The 17,986-nt window shown below is 40.4% G+C and overlaps 1 protein-coding gene across 4 annotated transcripts in view; it reads right to left on the bottom strand.

Annotated features, from left to right (window-relative positions):
- The window catches only part of dab1a (DAB adaptor protein 1a), a 230,866-nt gene that overhangs the window by 40,437 nt on the left and 172,443 nt on the right, over positions 1-17,986 (bottom strand). For all 4 annotated transcript variants that reach the window (XM_085447205.1, XM_085447206.1, XM_085447207.1 and 1 more), the window contains one exon: positions 13,722-14,005. In XM_085447205.1, the coding sequence (XP_085303331.1) occupies positions 13,722-13,791 (70 nt within the window). In that variant the 5' untranslated portion in view covers positions 13,792-14,005. The remainder of the gene's footprint in view (positions 1-13,721; positions 14,006-17,986) is intronic.

The following is a 17,986-nucleotide window of genomic DNA, read 5'->3' as shown; positions in this document are numbered from 1 at the left end:
TCACTCATACCCAATCTCAGACAGACTCTTTTAAATCCACAAAACAGTATGTGCCAAGAAAACAACAAGTTTCCCCTTCAGCTCCATGCTTAATTTTGGCAGATTGATTTGGCACACAAAAGCTCACACTTGACTGAGTATGCACATAAGCGCACGCTACAAAAACACAACCATAGTAGCTGAAGTGAAATAGCAGCTGTAAAATGAGATGATGAAGCACTGCGGCCACTCAATCAAATAAATGAGCGCTGCGCTTTTGCTCATGTACGTTTTTCGGTCCCATTTCCAACACGACTGCGGCTGTGTCTGCCAAATGAAGTTGCTTCTTTGAACCGTTCGTGTTGCGAATGATCTTGATAGGACTGATTTGTGTAATCAGTGTGACTAACTTAGCATCCATTCTTGAAGAGAGCTGCTGCTCACCTGTTGACTATGAACCACAATCATGAAAGGAGATTTCAGAGGGAGCAAATAAGATTAAACAGGTAGAGCGGTGTCTCCCCCCCCCCCTTTTATCTGAATTCCTTTTTTCAGGGTCCGTTTTGTGCTTCCTTTCCCCCACTCTCACCTCTCTCCCACCCACCTGGATGACAGGGACGCAGTCAGAGACCTGAGCTCCCTGCGCATGTGTGTTGCTGCACATGTGTCCTGAGGCATCCAGCCATCCTCGCTGGCAGAAAACACAGAACAAATTAGAGCTGAAAAATAAGTTAGGGACAGACGGAGCACATTGCCCATTACCACCACACAGTCAGACACTCACACCTTCTGTCAAGGTGACTTTTGGAAAAGCAAACAGAAAAAAGTTTTGACTCGATTGTATGGTGACAGTTGGGAAAGACACATGAGACCTTCAGATAAAATCTTATTTTTATGGCACACTTTATAGACACATTTATGGTAAGTTTACTTATTTAATTTTTGAAGATCATTTAAATCTGCTGTATTTACTTCTGTAGGGGTTGGTATAATGAGGTAATCCCATATTTCCCCTATCATCATTTCTATAACATGAAACATAACATTGCTGAATTTATCAAATTTATTAGACCACAAATTGTTTTTTGTTTTTTTTTTAGAAATCTATCAAAAGCAACTAAATTCACTCAATTGGATTTATATTTTACCTATATTTGAACCAAGACACTGGACTTCTCTGAGAAGTCTAGTAGAACATTCAGCCGCATACGTTTCAGTTTTTCTATTTAAGAATTCAAGTAAATTACTGCAATTTTGCATCTTATTAAAAATAAATAATGATGTGCTTTGCAATTTTTCAGCTTTTTTTGTAAAACAGTAAATCTGAAATAACATAGATAAAAAACAAAAACTATATTGATGGCAGCTTTGACATAAGCATTTCATTGGTAGTTGTCTAATGACTTCTAATGACTAGTGTCTTTTGACTGGATTATTTATTAACTAGAAAATACTTCTGTAAAATATTATTTTGAAACCATAGTTCTTAATTCTATCACACAGTGTTTGGGTTGTTAAGAAGTGTTTTCTTTTATTTGAGCGCACTGTCCTTGGACTAAAATGTTTTTTTATTTGCTTGTTTTTTTAGACCATTGAGCTTTTTATAAAGCCACATTGTAAATGCATCTACCTGACTACAGTTAATTTCACTCAAGATGATATAATCAACAGAATGAGAGAGACGTGGAAGGAAGAGTTGAGTTGCATACAGGAGTATCAACTATTAGCCGTGATGTCCTTCAAATCTCAGGACTGTCTTTCAAATTTATAAAAAAATATTTTTATAAATTTGCTCTCATGTGATGTCTCTTGTTTTTGTCATCTCTTATTGTTTTCTAATTAATGGTGTGTTATTTATTCTCTTTTCTTGAGAAATTCTTTTTGTGCCAATTTGTGTTTTCGATTTTTCAGGACAATGGGTGTTTGTTTTTTTTTACGTATTAACTTCTTTAACATTACTCAGTTTTAATTCAGTTTATTATCTCTCACTTTCTGTTTGGATGTAGTAATCTGTCAAAGCACTTTGTAAACCCGGTTTCAAAAGGTGTTATATAAATATTTTATTTTACTTTATTAGAAATACTATCTGGACATTATATGATCAGGAAAAATGGACAGGCCCTGACATCACCTCATCTACTGGGACTATCCCAGCTTGACTTTGTTTCCTACCAGAAACTATGGTATGCTCAGTTTTTACACTCGCTTGCTACTAAAGCAAAAATCCAGGAAAGCTATTAATACACTAAAAAATAGCAAAAGCAGCACTGGTCTCGCCTCTATGTTCACAATCCTGTCAGGATGATTGCATGCTTACTGACAAACCTGTGTTTTAGGTTCTTTGTAATCCTAAAAAAGTATTTAACTCTATGTACTCACTATGCTGATTAGAAGTTCTCACAGATCTTCCTTACCGTTCATTTTCACCTCAACCTTCTCTATTTTCTCCCTGTTATGAATTAATATGATACCTAAACTAACATGAGGCTATGAGTCTTTTTCCTTCCCATATCTCAGTCTCTTTTCCCAACTATCCAAGCAGTCCTGTGTATATCTAGAAATCTTGGTAGTCAAGCTCTTTTCTCTCTCTGGCAGTAATTAGAAGGTAATTGTTCTCGCAAGCAAAGGGGAACCTGAAAATGTGCATGAGTGTGTGTGTATGTAACTGTGTCTGTGAACATGCATGTGCGTGTATGTTTTCTGATATCTGTGTATCAGGGGTTGGTGTGTGTAAACATGCAGCTAGCATCCTGTCATGTGAGATGTTGAAGCTGTTCCACCCACAGAGTGCTTCAACGAATGCACCTCAGCAGCTGCTAATACACAAGCAGTCGATTCCACGAGTGCAGAAATGTTCACATCCTGCTGCAGAAGAACAGGTAGCTCTCCAAAGTCCTGCACTATGAGCCTCCACAAAATACCTCCTTTTATCAGAAGAAATAGAGAAGGCACCACTTACTTTTTTGTCATTGTTGTTCCCCTTGTCCCTTTCATGAAAACACAGACACAGGTAGGGATGGGTATCGAAAACCGGTTCTTGTTGAGAACCCGTTCCCACTGTTTCAATTCCTTGGAATTGTTTGCCATTTTTGCAAACGATTCCCTTATCGATTCCAGTCGCCCCGAATGACGTCACCACATTGCGGAGCATCATTTACCTGGCAGGGCACCTAAGCGGCTTAAACGCTCAAAAGTTTGGTTATACTTTACGAGAACGGATGACTACAGGGCAACTTGCAATACTTGCAAAGTAGAGATTTCATTTAAGGGAGGAAACACTACGAATATGCAAAAGCATTTGCTCACAAAACACGCGATGACCTTAAATGAATGTCGTGTTTTTAATTCCGCTCTGGACTCGTGAATCTCAACCCAGCAGCAGCGGTAACGTTTGCACGTCCTCTCCCGTCAATGCGGCAGGTAAATAATCAACTAACAGTGCATATTACGTTAGCGCGATCTGCCTTATTACAAAACCTGCCATTACTGTGCATTTAGGTGACCATGATGAGACAGGCAGAGTCTGGCTCAGATGCTGGCAGTTCTCGCTGCAGTCTACCGGTAGCGTCTCCTTTCAGGCCAGGATAGATGAATGTCACCGAGCAGTGACTAAGTTTGTGGTAGAAAGTTTGCACCCATTTGCCACAGCAGATGCCCCCGATTTTCGGTAAGTGAATGTGTTTAATTGTAGGCAGGGACATTACTGGATATTCTTGTGTAATTGCTACTGAATAATTTATGTTATACTTTGTTATTGCTACAGAAGAATATTTATTTTATTATTTGACATTTACAATTTTTTTTTCCTGGGGACCCTGTGACACCCCATTGAAGAGCCGTAGGCTGGATCTCTTAAGATCTCACTGTTGGGTTTGTAAGGCCATGTTACTCCTAAATTTCTATCTTGTTCAAAAAGAAGATATAAAACAAAGTTCTAAGCTAATCGACCTTAGTGTTCTCCTTTTTTAAAAAGAATCGATAAACAATCGAATCGTTAAACAGAATCGAAAATGGAATCGGAATCGTGAAAGTCTTATCAATAACAAATCCCTACACACAGGTCAGTGAGTTCAAGCACTAAAAGACAAATCTGAGTGAAAAGTGGGAAAACTACTTGTTTCTTAAATTCCGCATTCTGTGTGAACAGGAGGCATGTTTGTTGGAGGATTGTGAACATCTGTGTGTGTGTGTGTGTGTGTGTGTGTGTGTGTGTGTGTGTGTGTGTGTGTGTGTCTGTCACTACTGCTTTCAAAGCATTAGGAAACACAGGTAACTCCTTTCAGCAGTCTTCCTTTCATGCCAAAACGAGGGTGCTAGAACAAAGCCTTCTCTCCTCCCTGTGATATATCCGGCAAAATATGGAATCACTTGAAGTTGCTGTCCTTCCCCTCTCTACTTTTCTGTGTTGCATCTTGCTTAATGAACCCTCTCCTTTAATTCTCTCAGCAAGAGTCCTGGAAGAGAGGATGGAGTAAAAGAAGACTGGCAAACATTATTCAGCCTGAAAAAGAAGAGGAAGTTCTCCCATCTGTTAGATTGTTTCTATTACTGTGTGTAATCTCCTCACGTTGTCGTCAACTCTTTTAAGTAAAAGAAGATTTCTTCTCTTTTTTAAAACTAAATTACATGTTTTTCCAGCAAAAACAGTAGAAACAGAAAGGAAATTTTAATTTTCTATTTTTTGTCAGATACATTAACAACAAAGAAACATGTAAGGAGAGATCTAAAAAAAAATGCAGCGACTGTGTAGTTAGAAAGTATGCATCTGCTAGCATTAAACTTCAAATGTATCAGATCATCTGATCACACAAATTTCAGTCTCTTATGTGACAAGATATTTAATTTGCATGCTTCGTGTACACTGGGATTTAAATGTTTCAATTGCACTTCGTATTATCCAGGAGTATATACTTAATGAAATTGCAAACAGTAAGAGACTAGTAGTGATGTGGCACCAGAGAGCATTGAAATTTGAAATCTAGCTACCTGTAGAGACAGGAGTAAAAACTGCTCATAATATAAAGCTGGTGGGTAACAAAGTATCAAATGCCAACTCTGAGGTGAATATCAATTAAAGCAATAACCAATGGGAATGTAGGCTACAACTAACACACATATAATGGAGCAGGAAATGTATAAACAGGATTACCCGCAAAAACACAGCCAGGAAAGTCTACTAGGAAACTGTTACAAAGGAAAGGCCTATAAGAAAGGGGCTTTTTTCCATGTCGTGCTGCACCTTGGCTTGAAAAATGTGCTTCAAAAGAAACATTAATGGAATGAAAAGTGCACAAAGTGATAAATTATGCGGAAAAACACCAATGCATAGTACCCCAAGCTATTTAGCTGTAAAAAACTTAAAAACTTACCCAGCTCGACCAGTTTAGATGATATCACTGTAACTAAAACATCTTAACCAGCAGAAGTGAATACACTACCAAACTGGTACACCAGACAACCTGCAATCAAGTTGAGCTGAAGAGAGATTTTAGCCATATCTCCAAGGTTGTTTTGTCTTTCAGTACAAATCAAAATGAAAATAATAAATGTGACAACACTTGTTCTCTTAAATTTCCTTTAGAGACACAAAATGACATACAGCGTTAGTAGGAACACACTGTAAGAGGATTACATGTACATGCACCTTTTGCAAAGCAGATTTTTCAAACCCATATTCTTTACATCTGCTTGTCTTCAACCCTGTGTTAGCTGCTGATGTGGTGCGTGTCTTGCCGTATACCACCACCAGTTGATCAGTGGAATAATGCGAAATTACTCTCAGGATAGTCGATTATCTGGTTTGATGGAGTGTGCAGAAAGTCAAAGACAAACAACACGGGGACACAAACATGCTGCTGTGCAACAATAAAAGGTCAAGAACTCCATAGCAAACCTTTAGCTCACTTATAACCCCTACAAGAGAATGAAGTGACTGAGTTATACTTTTCAAACAAAGTAATAATTTACAGCATAGATTTAGCTATATTTTACAGCATGTCTCTTAAATGAGCCTTAAACACACTGCGTTATGAAAATGGAAATAGAAAACAGCAGCCTACCAAACCTCTAACAAATAAGAAATGCCCTTTCAGCACACAGTCCTTAAACCAGCACAGCAGGGTGAGACTATCGGCCTCTATTAGAGCCTGTGCGACATTGGGACATTTTCCTTTTGTGCAAATTATGAGCAGGGAGCAAACTGTTGCTATGGAGACAGTAGTTAGTGATGCGGTGAGCAAAGCCACACCAACTTGTGTGGAGGAGAGGACTAAGCTGAACATACTGTGAGGATCACAAGCTCCTGCAGCCACACACACACACAGTCCAAGACTCAGGAAAGCAAATAAAAGGCTTTTACCGAAATGTAATTTTCTTTCTGAGTCAGGCATTCTGAATGCTAAATTGGTGTGGTCACATCTTAAACCTTGGATGAAGCTTTTTGAACACTCAGGAATAAGGGCAGAAGAGCGTATCATTGAAGCTGCTGCACAGTTAGAGGATGTGGCTTTGCTGAGAGGAATGAGACACCTGCTTGGGAAAAAAAAAACCAGATCACATCTCACCACCCTTAGTGCCCCTCTTAAGTTATTATAGGGAAGAAAAAAGTGGATGGATAAATAGAGCACACATTTTCCAGGGATAAAATGATGAGAGGGGATGACAGGAGAGGAGATAGAAGAGGCAATTAACTCTAAATATAGTTTTAGTGCAAACTGAGAGAAAGGCCATGTTTGCAAAGTGTGTGTCACTATGTGAAAGTGAGTGTTGTTTTTTTTGTCTTATATCCCCAAGTATTCACTATTGGCCTCCAATGACAACCACAACAGCAGACAGCCAATTCAATTCAATCTCTGTCTGATTGGAGGGAACAGATCTGATTACCTCTCATAGAAGGCACACACACACACTCAAAATGCCGTTGTTTGTGCTCTAAGATTCCCCAGGGAAAGATGTTAGAGTAAATGGCTGCGGTGATTGTGCCAGATAGACTGGATGTGTGCATAATATCCACACGAAGAAGATAATGTGTTTGCTAATCGCACACCAGAGACAAGCAAACACACACCCACACAATCCACACACACTAACACAAAGGCTAACAGCTGCACAGCTATAACCCTTAACCACTCTTTTCATGCCGGTGGCTGCCAGCTACACTGTAGAAACACCCTCTCACACATCCAGCCAAATCCCGAATCGTGATTTTTCAAAGTTGTGATGACTGCGAGTTTTGACAGCAGCGGAAGTTATTATAACTTGTATTCATATTTGATGTCGCATTAGGAAAGACAGACATGCACTAGTTGATGTTAGGGCTGGGCCATATTATACCGTTCACGGTAATACCGGTATAATGTTAGGCAACGATAGGAAAATGAAATATCGCGATAGAATGGGAGTAAAACGCGCATGCGCAGTGCCTTTGTTTTCATACGCACATGGCCGATTGTTGAGTGAAACAGATGAACCAGAATTGGTTTGTAAAAATGGTGCAACTTCAGTGATGTGGAACTGGTTTGGTGTTTGTCCGTCAGATACACAACAAAGCACATTTTTTTGCAGAACATGCAAGCGGCCATCGTTATTGTCGTATTTGTCGGACTAAGATGCTCTTAAATCTGGGAGTAATCTGGGTCCTAAACTCCGTATGCTTCAGGTCAAACAACACTGCAGCATCACTTAGAGTTAAAAACTGTCTAAATTCTTTCATCTTTAATAAAACGATCAGCATTGCTGCTTTACCAGGTGTAACTATAAAGTTTAACTTCCAGGCATCCATGAAAACAAAAGTTATTACATTTAACGGAGTTAGAAGTTAGCAGGAAGCTAGCGGAAGTTAGCTCGCTAGTTTCGCTAGTTACCTAAGCATGATATTACATGTTCTGACTGAGAGATTTCTGAAAAAAAATCAAACGTACAGCTCTGCTATCACTTCCAACATAAATGAAGACAGGAAACTAAACAGCAGTGACGTTTGTAGGGTTACTGAAGTTGGGCTAGCTGGTATATAATGATGTGCTACGTGATCGCTAGCGACACAGCTATGTTAGCATAACATAAACAGTGAAGCTGGAGGACGAACACTAACACTTTTCCACTTATAAAAGTTAACGTGAAGGTTCTTCATGGTTAGAGACAAATGCAATCGCATGGCAGGATGCTGTAAACGGACCAAACTTCAGTCAGGAGAACAACTGAGATAATCCATCCACAATACGAGGTTAGTCATTAATATACTGCAACAACATGGGAATAGAGCAGCTGCCAGAGAATTCAACATTAATGAATCAATGGTACAGAAGTGGAGGAAGCAAGAAGAATGAGTTTAATAAAGTTTGATTTATCTGACTGCTTTGTTTCCTTTAATGTGCCTTATAATCCTGTGCACCTTATGGTCCGAAAAATACGTACTGCACACTGCAGTTTAATGTTGCAAAGCACCTCTTTTTAACTTCAGTGGATATTATACATGGTTATGCTCAGGATATGTCAGCCCATTTCTACTGGAAATGCCTTTGGTTAAACTTTCAGCAAGGAATTTGCATTTGCACTGTTACATTTTTATAAAGCTTTAATGTACATAAAAACCAGCTTCTTGTTTAAGTGAAAATAAATGGAAGGTTGTCTTTTTGCGCTAGTAATGTTGTGGAGTTGTATTTTGTCTCGCATCAATTATATCGTCGGTTATATCGTTATCGCAAATTTTCAAATATATATCGTGATAAATATTTTTGGCCATATCGCCCTGCTCTAGTTGATGTTTTATTTGAGCATTTGATAACGTTATGAATGCAATACCGCAAATGAAAATGACAAAACTCTGTATAAGTATAAAAGTCAGTTTTGTAATGTTTACATGTAGCGGTTAGGAAACGAAGCACAATCAAATCATCCAAATGATTGATGGTTACGTGCCAATGCGACTGCTTTTGAAAGACAAGCTTAAGAATGACAGTAACAATTTAGCAACATTTGACAAGTCGCAAACGTTCATTCACGAATCCGACAATGACCACACTTGTTGGAACAACAATACGGGCACAACGCCAGCTTCAAAGAGAAAACCAGAGGGTTTTTTTACGATTTTAAGTTTTTCTTCCATTTAGCTTTATCAAAAGGCAGGAGGCAACATGAAAATTTATGCTCCATCAACTGTGAATAAACGATGCAGACAATTTGTTTTTGTTCAATGTTATACGAGTGACTCAACCTACTCTTGTTTTGACAAGAAACTTTAGATCCTCTGGTGGGTGAACCAAAAGCATAGCATGCATTCAGTACCCATTTACTAACAGCTTAAATCTATTCAGTAATTATTTTAACTGCACTGCATTTTTCACAACTGCATCGTTGTTGAAAGGCTACAGCGATGTAATGTCAGAATGATTTGTGGTAAAAGGCGAAAATGCAATTCAAAGATTCTCCAGAGTTCGGCAATGGTACATCACACTTCATTAGCAGGTGGGCGCTGAAATGTAAAAGTTTAAAGTGGAGACAAAACTGTCTGCAGCTGTTGGCTCTTCACAAATGTCAAATTGGCTTGCTGTTCTAATTTGACATTCACATAAAAGTGTTTGTACTGGCAGACTGTCAACTCCATGTTTTATTAATAATGAAGAATATCAAAATGAGTTTCTTAAAAAAAAAACGTTGGCATACTACTGGAGTCTGCTCATCCCCTTAACGTCAAGGTTGGAATCAGCAGAGAGGGAAATAAACAGCGTGCAAAAATGTGATACAAACAGAAGAGGAGGGAGGCGATAGGAAAAAAAAATCAGAGGGGAATAGCAAGGTGGAAAGATCCAATCTCTCTGGATTTATTAGGGCTTAATAAAGACAATTATGTCTACTTCAGGGATCAAGTCTGACCAATAAGACTGACTAATTTACTGTTAGAGTATCACAACTTGGCAATTATTTCACTACGGTCATGTAAATGCTAAATATCAAAGGTTATCTCTACCCTGTCATAGTAATTCAATAAAACCTTCTGCTAGGGAAGAAAAGAGCTCTTAGAAAAGTGACCCCTGAGCTAGCAATGGAAGCGTAACTGCACTTGTACAAAAAACACATGCGCACAGACCCACACACCGATCACACAACATCTGCGATAAATGTATGACACATAGCAGTCCCACAGTCTTTTTCATTACATTCTTCTCCAAAGAACTCAGAAACAAAGGCCCGAGATTAAACAGCTCTCATTCGCAATGACTCATTAGTCTCACTCACTCCTCACTCTCTTCATGATCAGTCTCTGCTCTGTGTCTCACTTATACAGGACAAGGTCATTTAGGAGTCTGTGGAGTGGGAGAAAGAACGATGAGAACGGGAGAGGAAGGACATTAGAGGAGTAAGGAACTATCCTTCAGGGATTTTCACTACAACAAAACCACTATTTACACCCTAATGACAACCATCTATTCTGTGGATCAATTTTCATTTAAATTCAGCCACTCCAGAGGGACAGAAACCAGAGGACTGGACAAAAACATGTATATGTTCTGCATAAACACAGGTCTTACACATGAAGCACATTAAGGTTTCCTATTCCAAAATCATGCCCGTTGCTTGTGTGTGGTATATGATTGCATTTGACTTTCATCACCCTGCTGAGAGTGTGTGTGTGTATGTGTGTTCATGTCTGTTTGTGTAGATTGGGTGTGCTTGTGTCTGCCTGTTTAGAAGAAAGACCCAGATCAGAAGAGAGATGAATGAACCAATGCGTGTGAGCCAATCTCAACAGGTCTGTGGCTGAGCAAATTCTACATCCCATTTGTAAGAGAGACATACAGATAGAGACGAGTTATAAGGTGAGATATATGTACAACTGTGTGTGTGTGTGTGTGTGTGTGTGTGTGTGTGTGTGTGTGTGTGTGTGTGTGTGTGTGTGCGCGCGTGTGCGAGAGAGAGAGGGAGAGAGAGAAAGAAAGTGAAAACCCTTAAGTCTCAATGCTGAAGGCAAACCATTCATCTTCCCTCTCATATGCTCTTCTGGGCTTCAATCCCAGTCCCAGTGTGTGTGTGTGTGTGTGAGTGTGTGTGTGTTCGCATCTTCCAAATATGGAGAGCAGTCTGAATGATGAACATGATCTCCATTGCAGCAGAACAATACTATTTCTAAATAGGGCATGAGAGGCATTCAGTGTTCCCTCATACACTGTGTATGGGGGAACCAATGCTTGTTTGCAGGGGCTCAGGCGCACCATGTGCAATGAGGCATCTGCTGCAGGTGATAGCGAGTGTGTGTTTCTGTGCAGTTGCGTGCATCCATTAAGTGTCATTCCCAACGGCGTCCAAAGATTTTGCTACATCAATCAGATGCTTATTCAGAGAATGCTGGGCGTCACTCTTACAGTCGGGCAGGTGGCACCGAGCAGCTGGGTGATGGCTGCCAGCCTGGCCCCTGGCATCACCTCTGCTCTGAGACCGCCCAGGCTTGCTCTCATACACCTGCTAGCTACCTGCCTCTGGAGCTTTTCACACCTGGATATTTTTGCTTCTCACCAAACACAACATCCCAGCACCTGTTTAGTGGAAGCCTACTGTGCTACACCACCTGTTAATTAACTATGAACGGCAGCAGCCCTGCATTCTGTATCCTAATCCACAAAGACACAATTAATAAAGAGAAAAAAGTAGCTCACAAAGCTGTGTTTGCATGTATATGAGTGTGTGTATAACAATCATTTCTAGTCAGGGCTGCAGGTACTACCTTAAAAAGTAGTGATTTATTAAATTCAGAGTAGTCTTGCCTTCATGATCTGATACAGTAATATGAGATTAAAAGGTCACCTTTTTTACATATCAGGGCATAATAAAATGAATCATCTGTTCCTTCCCAGGTCTTACTTTTTTTTTTAAATGTAACCTCAGATGAAAAACAGCACATAACAAAATTGCATCATGTCATTATTTATGTCACAGAAATGAACCCAAAATGCAGAAGCCACATGTGGAAAAACTAAGTACACCCTTTACTTTTTCTTGTCGGTTGATTCCTGTAGAAACAGAAAGTACTGCTAATTAACTGCACCTCATTAACTGATAATCAGCAAGTGTGATCCTCTCCATAAAAACAGAGGCTTTGGCAGTTCGCTGGTCTGGAGTATTCAGATGTATGTTAACACAACACAAAGAAGGAATGACATCAGTAATGACCTTAGTGAAGCAATTGCATCACCACATCAATCTGTGAAGGGTAATAAGGCCATTTCCAAACAATGTGAAGTTCACAATTCTATAGTGAGAAAGATAATTCACAACTGGAAAACATTCAAGACAGCTGCCAGTCTTCCCAGGAGTGGACGTCCCAGCAAATTCATTCCCAGGTCAGACATGCAATGTTCACAGAAACTGCAAAAACCCAAGAGCCACATCTCAGACTAAACATGCCTCAGTGAGCATATTAAATATTAAAGTTCATGAGAGTACAATTAGAAAAAGACTGAATGAGTGAAGTGTTGTCAGGAAAAGGCTCTTATCTCTAAAAGATTGGAAAAGCTGCATCTGAATGGACTCAGGAACAATGTCCTTTGAACTGAGGTAGTGATCTCTTGCCATAATCCACAGCACCACTTTTTATTAAACCTGAAGCGTACCAGCACAAATGCCTACTGTCAAGCAAGTGTGGTGGAGAAGTAAAGATCTGAGCTTGTTTTACAGCCATATGACCCAGAGTAAACCATGAACTTCTCTTTATATCAAATTATTCTAAAGTCAAGTGTGAGGAAATCTGTCTGGCGGCTTAAATTTGGCAGCAAGACAATGAACACAAGCACACCAGCAAATCTATAACAAAATGGCTAAAAATAAAAGAAAAATTAAAATAAAACACCAAAAATCAATGTGTTGTAGTGGCCAAAGTCCAGATCTCAACGACATTTGTTTAACAAATGGATGGGATGTACTTAACTTTTCACACACTTCTTCTGAATTCTAGCCTAGTTTTTGTTAAAAAAAAACAAAAACAAAAAATAAAACTTCAACATATTACAGCTATTAACTGTACATAAATCATGGACCAGTCACCATACTGGGACACATTGAGGTCATACACTGTTTTTTTGTGGATTCCTGTTTTTAAATCTCAAGTTGAGCATTTGAAAACAGACAGGTGGCAGATCTGATCCAAACACTCAGGACAACAGAATTTTAGCAACAATCAGTCACTAGATAGCCATTCTTTATGCCATACCCAGCTTTACCACATTTTACTTTAAATGGGACCAGAACACATATTATGGTGTATTCGATAAAACTCAAAACTACCAGCTAAGATCAGAAACTCACTAAGTAAATGCCTACTGAGGTATTAAATCAAACCCAAAAGAGAAAAAAAACATCCTACACTGTCTGACTTCTTTTTATAACCAGAGAAGTCACCCACTGCTGATGATTAGAGAGAAAGCAGACTGAAAGCACCTCCGCAACGGTCTTACTTTTCAGAACCTCGGGCTATGTCTATTTTTTATATACAGTCTGTGGTTACTTGGCTGCCAGTATTGTGCATGCTGAGTCACTTTCATTGTGCTTTTTTGACTTTAATGTCAAAATGCTGCTATGATGAGGGATTTCTCTTGTGATGTGAAACTACTTTCATGTCACAAGAGAAAAAGATTTTTTCTCTCCTTGCAGAGTAATCAGTGAATTAACCACATTACCCTTTCAGTTACTCATCAGTTAAGATGAGTAAACAGTAATATCTTCAAAGTTGTTCCTGACTTTGATGCTGCACTTACCTTTCCTCTTGGAGTCCCGTCTTACGCTGCTGGGCCTGACCGCTGGTTGTAGCTCTGTCTCTGTTGACATCCTCAGGCTCCAACTGGTTTAGACTCCGCTCCGCTTGGCTCAGCTGGGATCGGCTGGGCTCCGAGGGTCCAGTTCACAGCGTCAGTGCCGGCTGTGCGTGCGTGGCCGCCGGGTGTGTGCGTGGAGGCGCCAGGTGTGTGTGTGGGCACACAGGCTCATGGGAGAGGGATGGGCTTTAGCCCTGACACAACATCCTACACACACCCACAGAGAGCTGGAGGAGAAAAGACAGGGAGAAAGAGGTTGGCGTCGGTGAGGTTGCGCTTACTCTTGGCAGGTGAGACCTAGAAAGAGTTCTCAGCAGGCATTAGAATGACTTCGTCTCTGATCTGCTTTGAGAAGATGTTGCCAATGGTAACAGACTAGAGAGACCTCCACTACACTTTCTGCTTTCTATCAATAATGTGCCTCAGCAAGAAATTTTCTTGAGAAAATGTTCTTCCTCTTGAAGCCAGGTAACCAGGAGTCAGATTTAAAAGTACTAATAATGCATTCAAACGTTTACACATGACGTAATCTGTTAGATCATTATTATGTTGGTTTTATCTTCCTATACTCCCCAAATGTTTGGCTATGACATGGGAAGTCACTAACCTAATGTCAGACAGGGTAAGAAACACAAGTGTTTTCAACAAGCAGGTGGAACCAGCAAAGTAGTATCGACAGAATATCTATACCGCTTTATTTGCAGGTAAAGCCAAGCATGAGTTCACCTCCAACATGTTGCAACAATCTCTTATTGCACAGGAAAACTCTGTTTGCACAAACTAAAGGTTTCAGGAAGAAAAATTGTTAGACCCGGTGCCTGTGATAGCAACATCTACCTGCCATACCGCATGCCGCAAAGATAGAACAGTAGAGCAGCATTGGCGCTGCTCTCGCTACTTCTATGACAATGACACAATGCTGCTGGTGAGAGGAAAGAAAAAGACTCACTGGGGATTTTATTTCTCACTTTGAGTCTGAACCAAAAGTAACAGGAAATAACAGCAGGGGAACACGGTTAACCTTGTTTACAGCTATGAACGATTTAATGACCATAAGTGGACCCATACTTGCTGAACAACAAAAGATAAAACAATTATAATTCACAACATTTGCTTTACTTCTTCATAGTTCTGCTAAAGCTTCCAAAGTGTTTTTATTAGCTTGAAAATAATATGCTCGGGTTGAAACATTGCTACAGCACCCTACAGAGCTGAACCAGGAAGTCGAAACAGTGATAGAGAATTATGACAGACAATTTGCTCCCTTTATCTTTTCTAACAGGTCAATTTTTTTAATATTTATGCATTCTGTATCCTGACAGCAATTATCTGATATCTTAGCAATTAACTTGAGGGTTCCAGTGTTATTATTACGAGCACGAACAGAAGCTTAAACTAACAAGACCAAGGTTGTATTAATTTCTTTTTAATGCTAATTCCAGCTGCCCTTCTTAGGACTGACAGGCCCCTTTGGCCCCAGCATTTTGTATTTTTCCTGCCCATCTGCTGCTACTTATTCCTAAGTGTTGACTGGCAGTGACTACCATAACTTAGCAGCCAAAAACACTCAGATTCACACTTTAATGCTGTTGTGTGAATGCATGAAAGCACGCTCATTTACATGTGCACACAAATCCAGAATAGCTTTTTTTTCTTACTTGGAGATGGTAAAGCACAAAGACGGGCAGCTGCAAGCTGACATGCTACATAATGAATCTGACTACCTTCTGAGCTGCTCTTCCAATCTTCTTAGAATATAAGTCTTGACCTCTCTTTCCTTCTCCGTCTCCATCTAACAGTGGCCGAGTGCCGATTTAAACAAAACCAAAAGACTTGTGCTTCTTGGGGAAGAGGGAAATCTCTCTTATTCTATTCCTCCCCCTCTCCACGGTGTTTTTGTGTGAATAGGAGGCCCCTGTAAGCCTTGGGCGAGAACAGATGAATTGAGAGGCTTTTAATTTGCTGCAGACAGAACAGAACAGAGTCCATTTAATTCTGCCAGCAGAGGCCATGTCGGCAAAATGCTGACAATATTCTTTATCTGGTCCAAACACACTGGAAAAGTGTGAGTCACTCCAATTACAGGCATTATCAGCAGCACTGTTCCACCAAATGGATGGAGAGAGAGTGAGTATGAAGAGAGAAGGGTTAGAGGGAAGAGAAACGAACAGAGTGGAAAAAAAGTGAGGGGTGAGGAAACATAGAGCGGGTGAGAAAGACAATGAGCGAGGGGTAAAAGGGGAGAGAAAAAAGCCCAAGGAAGTAAAATCAGAAAAGAAAGGATGGGGTCTGAGCAGCTTCAGCTTCAACCCTGAACATGTCCCCTGTCCGTCTCTTCTCCTTCCTTTTTTTGTTCTCTGAATTTGTTCTCCTCCTTCTAGCTGTGAAGTCTTTCATGAAGCATCTGGAGCTTGTGTTTAAAAAAAAAAAGAAGCAGTCTGTTAATCCTCAAACTGGACCAGAGACGAGGCAGTCCAGCAATTCTCACTGCACACGCACAATCTACAACCAAACGCACACACAAATAAGACCTCGTAGACAAGTTTCTGTAGTGCAACTTTGATTTCACAAACAAATTTAGACCAACTTTAAACTGTGAAATGGGTTCACAGTTTACATCCTGTCTGCAAAATTACTCCTGTAAGAGAACAACTCACTTATTTAAAGATGTTCTACCCATCCAAGCATTACAAGCAAAACAGCCACTACTTCACTGGTGAAAATGAGCACGAAACAGGATTGTGAGACTGAAAATGAAAAATCTGCTGCAGCACAGCTCTCCAGACATATGGTTGTTTCTCTAGAGACTCGGCGAAGAGTTCTACATCTTAAGCTACCGTCCCTGGAGAGGAGAACAAGCTAATTTCTCAAAGCACAGTCCATGTCTAGCTTCAGCTGTACAAATTCCCTGCCTTGAAAGCACGCACAGATAAAGTGAAGGAAAGAGCAGCACCATCAAAAGCCATCGTGAACGCTGTAGTGGTGGTTTGACCTGGAATCAGCGCGCAAGCTAAATGTAGCAGCAGAGCAGGATGTGAACATGGCTTAGTGTGTCTGGATTTAGACAGCAATCTGAAGCCACGCCAGAGGAGAGGCATAGTGCAGGCAAGGAGGAGAAGGGAATGAGCAGTAAATTGGACGTCCGTAAATGGGGCGCTGCCAACAGGCGCTAGCAGGAGATGTGACGATCTGCATGTGTGTGCACGCGCTTCACTGTACTGTATGTGTGTATGACTTCATAAACAGGATGCTGCCAACAGGAGCTTAATGCCCAGAAATCATCTGCAGCTACAGGAAAGTATGCCAAGTTAGTGGAAAGAAAAAAAGAAAGGAAGAGAGAGAGAAAGGGCGTGCTCTCTCTATCCACCTCGCCTTTCTCCCACCTCTCACTCTTACAGGGTAATTGTGTTCCGTCCATCAGGCTCAGAGTTAGATTGCTGGCTCCACTCATTCGGCTCTCCTGCCATCTCAATAATGAATAATCATAAAGACCCCCTCTACACTACTCGCACACGCTGTTCTCAATACTTGTGCTCTGTCCAGCCTACGCGCACACTCACACTTTATCAGTGCTACCTTTGTATCCTGACACCATTGCACCGAGTCCTTATCAGCAGCACGCTTCTCCTCTGAGGTGTATTCGTTGATGAATAACTAGTGATGTGCGGATCGATCCTGAAATATCGATTCCTCCGATACCAAACATTTATCTTCTAGAATCGATTCTCACATTAAAATATCGATATTTTAGTAATTTAGGGTAAATTTGTAGTTTATCATTAACAGAAACACAGTGGAAAGAAATTATAAAATTCAGATTGTCTACATTCAAAGGAACTACTTCCTCTTCCGCCTTTCATAGTCATGTGCGAAATACGGCTGTATAAAAGTCTCGCAGCCCCTTGGCGTGCGCACTCACAACAATGGCTGAGCGTAATTGGAGTCATGTGCGGACGTATTTTACCTCCACAAACAGCTGAGACGTGGTTTGCAATACATGTGGCAAAAAAGTGAGGTGTTGTGGCCATACTTGCCAACCTTGAGACCTTAGAATTAGGGAGACATTCAAAATGCATTTTACAGGGTTTATTTATCGGGTAAAATATGTTAAATGTCACCGTTATTATTGGCCGGCCCGGAAACAGCGGGGGTGTCCAAATTCAGAGGCTGCTTCCACCTGAGGACCGGCTTTCGCGGTCACGAGCTCC

The sequence above is a fragment of the Copadichromis virginalis genome, linkage group LG23, assembly GCF_057382275.1.
Source record: "Copadichromis virginalis isolate Kocher_CV1m ecotype Utaka linkage group LG23, C_Virginalis_male_GT1.1, whole genome shotgun sequence".
Lineage (NCBI taxonomy): Eukaryota > Metazoa > Chordata > Actinopteri > Cichliformes > Cichlidae > Copadichromis > Copadichromis virginalis.
Note: the sequence above shows the minus strand (reverse complement) of the source record. Positions and strands in the feature narration are given on the sequence as shown.